This window comes from Helicoverpa zea, chromosome 2 (assembly GCF_022581195.2).
Source record: "Helicoverpa zea isolate HzStark_Cry1AcR chromosome 2, ilHelZeax1.1, whole genome shotgun sequence".
NCBI lineage: Eukaryota > Metazoa > Arthropoda > Insecta > Lepidoptera > Noctuidae > Helicoverpa > Helicoverpa zea.
Genome location: NC_061453.1, coordinates 6,803,299 through 6,812,197, shown reverse-complemented (window position 1 = coordinate 6,812,197; position 8,899 = coordinate 6,803,299). Strand labels below are relative to the sequence as shown.

At 38.5% G+C, this 8,899-nt stretch overlaps 1 protein-coding gene across 1 annotated transcript; it reads right to left on the bottom strand.

Moving 5' to 3' along the window:
* Positions 1-28: 28 nt before the first annotated feature.
* LOC124641286 (host cell factor-like) lies at positions 29-8,390 on the bottom strand. Its single transcript, XM_047179337.1, has 13 exons — positions 8,086-8,390; positions 7,809-7,913; positions 7,052-7,161; positions 6,708-6,870; positions 6,516-6,627; positions 6,294-6,428; positions 6,087-6,214; positions 5,230-5,417; positions 4,560-4,637; positions 4,295-4,456; positions 4,002-4,172; positions 3,547-3,733; positions 29-507 (listed from the first exon to the last, which is right to left on the bottom strand). Exons 1-13 carry the CDS (start codon positions 8,228-8,230, stop codon positions 419-421), a joined length of 1,773 nt encoding a protein of 590 aa, XP_047035293.1. The 5' UTR covers positions 8,231-8,390; the 3' UTR covers positions 29-418.
* Between the last annotated feature and the right edge of the window lie 509 nt (positions 8,391-8,899).

Below are 8,899 nucleotides of genomic sequence, written 5' to 3'. Positions count from 1 at the left end.
AACCTGGGTCGATAAAAAAATAAAGTCATTATTTCCATATTTATATTCCACAGATATGTGTATAACATTTCCATATTTAGCAATCCACTTCATTGCGTCTAATACATATCAGTCTTACCGTCTGGCGTGAACAACGGTAACAAGTCCATAAAATTATAGTTTACAATCAACATTATTAATACTAGCTAGAGGAAAGAGGCTAAGTCAAATGTATATAATGTTTGATAGGTGAAGATTTCTGTGTTTATAAAATCGACATAATGAGATTTCACTCTCAACAGTGACTTATACTAAAAATAACGTAGTTAGTAAGATACTAACCTTGATTAAAACAAAACTTGTTTAATAATCTGTAGTCCTGTACAAACTAATGTATTGGTCTATATTAAACGTCTAAAAACTGTCACAAACTCAACACTTAGTGCAACATTTGCTTGGGTTGTTTGGATGGTGAAGCCCCCGGTAGCCTGCCTTCGCCCGCCCTCTTCACGCCCGTAGATTTTATATCTGCGGAGGAAAACATTCAATTAGGACAAAATCTACTTTTTTTCTGTAGCAGAAGACTTGATAGAAGAAAAATAATTCATAAAATTAAACAAAACAATAACAATCGGCAAGATAAAAAAATACGAACAAGAAAACGAATCATAAGTCATTATTAGCTGTTTGTATCCCCCCTTACTGGTGATGCTGCAATGCTCAGGCCACTTGCAATTACACATAATAGTAACAGGCTGTGCTATTTCAAGAAAAAAAAAAAAACAAACAAAAAATACAAGGTCCTATTTCCTTATTAGTCCTGGTCCAGCAAAAATAAAAATAATACAAATTATAAAATAAATACTAAAATCGACATTCGCCGCGCTCACTATGAAGTGAACTATATCTATTAGGTATTGACTAATTTGAAGAAAATAAAATAATGAAAAAAGAGAAGTGATAATTTACAAGTGGTGATGCGAGGCTTACCAGCGGCCGGCGTGACGTCACCGGCCCGCGCGGCGCCTAGTCCCCGGCGGGACGCGCGGGCGCCGTGGAACTGCCCTCGCCGCCTTTGCTAGTCGTTTGACTTTTTGTCACAGTACCTGTAGTGTACACAAGGTTGTGCTAACGTTCGAACGTGCGCTCTGAAAGCACTGAAAACCTTTACCGCGTAAAAAGCACGTACCTTGAAATCTCTAAAGCACTGCTGCAAAGTGAAAAATCCCGCTTGCACTTATTGATACGTATCTATGTGTATTCCTACACATACTAATTTTAGAGTTCAATATAGCTAATGTACCTGCATCAAAATAGCGTTGTAAGAAGTGGTACAATATTGGCCGACTAAATAGACGCAACTAAACGAGCATCATGCTTATACGCAATAACTCAAGCATGAGCTTGTTTTCTTTGAATAGTTGTCATTCATCAAAAACAGTATTATTAAGGCTAGCCGCTGATTGCAACTTTTCGTCACCGTGACTTTTTGTCACTTAGTCAAGTGCAATGAAAACTATACTGAGTGCGCTCATTATGGTGACGTGACAATACGGTTACAAATAGTTGCAGCAGCAGGCAATGCCGGAGTGACGTGACTGTCACTCGCCCTGTACATTACAATGGGAGTCCACTCACTGGCGACTTTTTGTCACTCAGCCGGCATACAAAAATGAACGCGATTTGTCATCCAAGAACAGATTCAGTGAGCGCATCGTGGGTGACAGCAGGTGACAGTGACAAAAAGTCACGATGACAAAAAGTTACAATCAGCGGCGGGCCTAAGCAGTTTCAAATTATAGTTTGGCAAATTCATAATTGACACTCGCGTGGACTGTCGGCGGCGGAGGACATAGGAGAGAAGGGGGAGGCGCAGGACAGAGTCATATGACAGGAGCCTGTTGTATGTTATTTATGGAATAGTTATAAGATGAGAGAGTAGTTTCTTTGTCAACTTTATATTATCGTTGTGGATCACAAATATTTTTTGGAGAAAACCGGAAACAACACTGCGCCGTCAGTTGACGGTAACGTAGGGCGTCAACGTATCGCGAGTATCACGGACGAATTTTCCAAACTCTATATAGTCCTAGGTAGTACAGAGTACGAGACTGAAAATATTTATGCTAGTGCGACGCAGACCGGCGCATGCAGGTTTACAAAATAACTGATACGGATCGAAAATATACCTTAATATATTGAAACTTGCAACTACGCTGTTCCAGATTAACGCTAGACCTGTTTCAAACTTAGATAATCATGTCGTTGTTGTTTGCGCATGTCGGCGCCTACAGCAAACTTAGCTTCGAAAAATACGCTAATCTGAAACCTCTTTTAGTTGCCGTAATTTTTCACATTACAAATAGTATCCACATACAGCCAGCTTTAACATTCGAGGAACATGTACATTATTGACATGAACAACACAAGGATGTGCAATGCGCAAAAAATTGGTAGAAATACAAGTTTACTGAGAGAAAATAAATAATGAATAGAATCCAATGCACACTGATCAAAAGCCGTGGCATAACCCTAATTTCTGTAACTTGCGCATATCAATTTTCATTTTTCAGGGTTTTGATGCAAATGTAATAAAGGCTATTTTCGGGCGTCGTAAAAGTGCAAGTGATGAAATACGAGCTTTCTTTCGTCTAAACATTCACACTATTTAACACCGTCTCAATTATTATTTCTCTTTTAATAAATTATAATCTATACTAATATTATAAAGATGAAGAGTTTGTTTGTTTGGACGCGCTAATCTCAGGAACTACTGGTCCGATTTGAAAATTTCTTTCAGTGTTAGATAGCCCATTTATCGAGGAAGGCTATAGGCTTTTTATCTCGGTACGGGAAGTAGTTCCCACGGGATGCGGGTGAAACCGCTGGCAGAAGCTAGTGCAAAATATGGCGGTAGTTTATGGTGGGTCGAATATTTTTATACCCATTTCTAGAGATATTTACCAAACTTACCAAAGTTTACAGTTGTGTATGTTTAGACGACACTAAAATAGATAATGATATGGCCGCGTTGGCATATGGAATAGATAGAGCTTTATGATACAAGTCATAAAATATGGTACTCCTTGACATGTTCAAGGTTTAGATGTTAACCATCTATCTATGTAATAAATATATGAATAGTGCTACTGTTTCTATTGCAATTATCAAAGGTCGGCGCCCATTGCCGCCGGTACGTATACCCGCACAATGGCGGTATCATTGCCGCGGCATCCCTAAGTACAACATACAGAAGTCCTTCTTGTAATGATGTATGAAGATGATTTAAAAAATGTAGTCGATTTAAACTAATTTTATCATCCGAGCGTGCCAAAAATGGGCGCCGGCCATGAGATTAACATATTCCAACTACAATAATTTCCCGTCTGGAAGTTTATAGATGTAACCAATGTTAGTGAGACACAATCCTATTGATTGCGTCTAACACAGATCAAAACACAAATTATAATTTGATTGATATTCACCCAAAAAGACCTGGACTAATAACGTAGGACCTTATATCGAGTTGTTTGAAAGTTAGGTGAATTTGTAGTCCCTAGGGCTTACCTTGCAGCCACCTGACTTGAGTGGCTGGTCCGTAGCCTTTCTCGTTTCGTGCGGCGATGCGGAATATAATGGCGGGCTTTGTGGACGAGTCCACGTGGGCCGCGCTCAGGGAAGCCTGCGGGACAACGCATGTGTTCGCCTTGCCGCAGTACACTCGCACGAATGCTAGTTGCGATTTCGTTGGCTCCTGTAAAAAAAAAATATTGTCCAATAATTTATCATCATTAGTTTAAGAGCCCAGCTCTTGTCGGTGCAGATCCTTCCATTTACGCCTATCTAGCGCCAACTCCTGAACTTCCTTGTACGTCACAACCTTCACCTTTTCTTAAATTTGCTTGATGTAGCTATACAACCCTTTCATTAATAATAAATATGTAATTCAATAAAATAATTTAAAAAGTCTTCAATATTTATTGGAATTTTAAGGCCACTTGCGACTTTAGAAAATAAGTTACCTTTGATGGTGTAGTCGACCGCACTGCTAGGTACACGGAATATTCAAATATTCCTTCAGCGGCAACTTGTGGCGGTTCCCACGACAAATGTGCACCCTCCACTGACTTCGATATTTTGATGGCGGATGGAGCGCCAGGAAAACCTGGCAAGCAGGTCTTGAAAGCAGATTCCTACGAAAAATAGATATAATGTACTACAATACTTATGATTAACATACTAAAAAATTGTTTTATTTACGGAAAGCAATTTTTTTTTTCTTTGTTTGAAATATGAGAACATATACTGTACTCACTTCACTAAACTCGCCGCGCCCACAAGAGTTGATAGCAGCGATTCTGAATTTGTAGGCTGTGCCGTGTTCAAGTGCCGTGGTTGGTAGCCCAGTCAAGTCTGGTAGATTATCCAGTGACAAGTTCGACAAGTCCACATTTGGATCAGAAATGTAGTTCTGGACCTGAATTTAAAAAAGGGAAAATGTTAGAGAAAAATTCACATCATTACAGTACACAAATAATTTTCAGAAATTATCATACATAATAAAAATTATATCTTATTACCGTAAACGAATTCCCTTTCACGATCCCCACAGTGTACCACGCATCTTCGTCATGTTGCTTTGGTTCTTCAGATTCTGCCTGTAAAAGGAAATTAGTATTTACAAGTAATCACAATGTATTTGCAAGGACTTTAAGATCAAAGCAATTATCGACCTGTGTGTTTATGCAGGACTCCAAGAGTACTTCAGTCCTTGATCACTGAGAAGTTCGAAAGAAATAGGTCACATACACTGATGCATACCTTGTTCTATTCCGTCTTATTTATAAGAGTAAACATTACTGATGACTGTTATTTCAATTTAAAAAATTAACTTATTTAATTTATTAGAAGCTACCCAAGGAGGTACAACATGGGAAAAACGGAAGGGTCATTTTGTGGCGCACAGGTATAAAATTAGTTGTCAAAACGAATTAAATTAGTATGACACAGTTGGAACACACATGGAACTTGCTTATAAAAATTTAAGAGGTCCAGAGAAAATGTACCCTCAATTGCAACCCTATTATATAATTTTGACATAGAGATTGACATAATTTTGAGTAAAATTATAGCAGGGAGTGTATGTAAATTCCCCTTTCAATAATTTGGACGTAACTGACCTAAATGACTTGCCTGTCATCTAAATGTCTTGAGTAGAATAATAACACTGCATTCTTAGTTCGTACATACCTGTTCGTGCTGATGGTGCAGCGCGGCGCTGGCGAGCGTGGCGAGCGCGTGCGCGGCGTCGGCGGGCGGCAGCGGCGGCGCGCCGTTGCTGGCCGCCACCGAGCTGCTCACCGCGCCCTCGCCCTCGCCCGCCGCCTCGCCGCCCTCCGCCGCCACCGACGACGACACGCCCGCGCCGCCCTCCTCGCCTACACATGAAGACATTTTAAGTAAACAAACGAATCAACATTGTATTTACAAAGTCATCAAGTGATCGCTTTATTGATGAAGATCGATCAACTAATAATAAAACATATTATCACACACATAAAAATAAAACACAAAGAAGGTAATTTGGGAAACTACATAGGAAAACAATATAAAACGATAGCAGCTAGTTAGAAACTGTAGCGCAGTTGCCGATGCTCACCTCCTAAGCGAAAGGTTGTGTTCCAATTGATAATAGGGTCAAAGTTCATTTATTTTTTTAATTACATAAAATAGTTTTATCTAAAATTAAATATAGATTAAAAAATCCTAACTAATATTATAAATGAGAAAGTAACTCTGTCTGTCTGTCTTTCTGTCTGTCTGTCTGTCTGTCTTTCTGTCTGTCTGTCTGTCTGTCTGTCTGTCTGTCTGTCTGTCTGTCTTTTCTTCACGCCTAAACTACTGAATCGATTTGTGTGAAATTTGGTACAGATATAGTTTGAAACTTGAGAAAGGACATAGGATAGTTTTTATTACAAAAAAATATAAAAATAAAATTTATTCCGGACATATAGCGCCACCTATTGGTCAAACCAAAAATCTACCTTAAGTTACTATTCCACGCGAAAGAAGTCGCGGGCAAAAGCTAGTAAATTATAAAAAAATACCTGGTAGCAATGTTGGTGAGAGTAGTGCAGATCCATTTGCAGTCATAGTGAGCAAGGGCATAGATTCGCTCACTGTTGGCATCGTGTCCGCTGCACCTTCCATTTCCGAAGTGTCTGCGTCGCTAAATCTGTTAAGGTAAGCAATTTTTAATTGCTGATCATGCTCTCGTGGTTTTATTCAAATAAGGTTCAAAGTAAAAAACTAACTCATTAGGCTGGTGTTGCTGAGGTGTGAGCGAGAATGAATGTAGAACAGCTGGTCCATTTGCTGTGGAGGATATAAGAGCTCCCTCTGTTTGCCCACTACTCGAAATATCAGCACCACCCTCCGCTGTGCTTGAACTGAGCAACAAAAATAATAAGTTTATTATAGTTTTAAGTTATAATAGTGAAAAATATTTGTAGATTATATAAAATTATTTAACATACCTTATACCAGTGCTAAGGACATCCTGTGCTGCACTGCTAATATCGTTGACATCGTCACTACTTGCGACACCCTCGCAACCACCCATATCTTCATCCATAGTACTCGATTCATCTAAAACATTTCAACTCCAATTAGTGTTAAACATACAGGGTATATATATTTCATACAAATATTATACAGAAAGTATTTACCGTCCTGTACTATTGGAGCACCATCTCCCTCGCCAACGCCACTGTCAGTGGGCATGGCAGAGCTGATGGACTGATCTGGTGACTCCTCAGCAGCTCCTGCCAAGCCTTCAGCCTCATCCAAACTCTGTTCCTTCATCATAGGGTCCAACTGGCTCTCAGTATCCTGAACAGACATAATATTACTTAAGATATAAATAATAATTATATTTATGATATTTTATATGAAATAATTTTTCCATCAACTAGATTTATTCATAGCCAAAAAAATTACTAATGCAATTATAATTTGAGCAACTAGTTTCTCCTTCAAAGAGAGAAAATTAATCCATTGAAGAATTTTTTACCGGTGTAGACAAGCAGTTGTCTCCGATGTAGGCAGATTCATCAGCAACAGTTCCCGTTGTTGTGGTGTCATCAATATCCATTTCTTCCTCTGCCTCCGCTTCAGGATTTGCTGCGAATACATCTTTATTTAGTCACAAACATGAACCTATAAAGGATTACTAGACAAATACCTTATGGAACACAGATACTGTGATTTTAGGAAACTTAACATTGTTGGATAGATAAGATTAATGATAGATAAGATCCAACTTTAAGTGGTTGTTTCTCTTTTAAAGTTAAGATATTGACCCATTTAGGCTGAAAATTAGATGGGAGGTAGCTTAGACCCCGGAGACCTGACAGGTAGTTATGTTAGGTACAGGAAGCAGTTATTTCGGGACAAGGGTGAAACTGCAGGCGTAAGTTACTTCTTCTTCTTCTTTTTGTTTTTGGCTCCTTCGTTGGTATCGAAGATTTTGCCAGCGTCAAGGTAGGAAATGACACTGATCATTTTTTTATTTTTTTTAAAACAATACGTTATGTACGTAAGTTACTTCAATACTACTTAAATAATAAAAATTGAATTACAAGCTCATTATAAATTATATTTCAAATATCAAGATTTTTTTACTAAAAGAAATAGAAGTCATATCATTCCTAAGCCAATGATTTTGTTTTTTCAGGATAGATGTTTAGTTACAACATCTAAGTGGTATGACTGGTGAATCTGATAATTTATATAGATATAACAATATATTAGGTAAGGATTGTAATTACCTTGTTCAGCATGGTGCTCATCGCCTTCTGCTAACTGTGCTGAAGCATCAATATCCAAGCCATCGCTGCTGCTGGTGGGGCCTCCATTTGTCGCTCCAATAGCTTCTGTTATGTATTTATAATGGTCTTATTTAAATCGTGCACATTTATACTTGGCAAAAAAGAGCATTTACAAACCAAAATGCAAATCAAAATAACGGTGTCACTTCTAACAAGAATTTGAGGCAAAGTATTGAAAAAGAAAACCAAGACAATACAGCACATGCATTACAATTACCTGATTCTTCAGCAGCCGCAGCTTCCTCGTTACTTGTAACGTTATTATCAGAAGCATCGATAGCATCGCCAGCTTGGTTTTCGTCTAAAGGTAACACTTCCGCGCCATCAGGTACATCAACGTGAAGCGCGGAATCTGACTCCATTTTACAAAGAATTAAACTTTAAACTAACGTAAAAGTGAAAAACATTGAAACTTAACAAGTAGTTAAAGAATAATGATTAACATTTTCAGAATATTCCGAAAATAACTATATTTTTTGACAACTCAAAAATTATCATGGGTAGCCATAAACCATAGAGGCAAGTTGGCGTCTTCTTTTTTTTTCTTATCTCCATTTTGAATGCATAGACAACTTCTGATTTAGTAAATGGTTATTTCAGCATCAGTATCGTTTATTGAAAAACGGCCTTCGGCTATCGAACATTGGGCTGCTGCTGACTTCATACTTTCTTAAGTTTGACGAGTGAAGCTTGTGGCACATTATAGCAGCACCACAACAGCACGGCTGCAGCACGGCGTCGCCTCGAATTAAGACTACGGCTAGCTGCCAGCGCGTCAACCACGCGCTGTCCGCTCGCCGTCGCACAGTAGATCGACGCCATACAAGCGTTGGGACATAGGATATTTAAATATCCAAATGTCAATTTTTGAAAAACGAGTTATGCCATCGTATTTGTCTTCTTATTAGCTGTTAAAAATGTTACTAGCATTTTCTGATTGGACTCTTACATCGAGAGCTATAGCGCAAAATGTGATTTAAATGTATGGGAAGTGACTTAAAAACTGATGTATCTCGAGATTCCCTTCGCCT

Coding starts and splice junctions, on each gene's coding strand:
- LOC124641286 (XM_047179337.1), bottom strand. CDS start 8,230: ATGGAGTCAGATTCCGCGCTTCACGTTGATGTACCTGATGGCGCGGAA. Junction 4,457..4,559: donor TGAAAGGGAATTCGTTTACG/GTAATAAGATAT, acceptor TTTTAAATTCAG/GTCCAGAACTACATTTCTGA. Junction 4,173..4,294: donor GGCGCGGCGAGTTTAGTGAA/GTGAGTACAGTA, acceptor TATTTTTCGTAG/GAATCTGCTTTCAAGACCTG.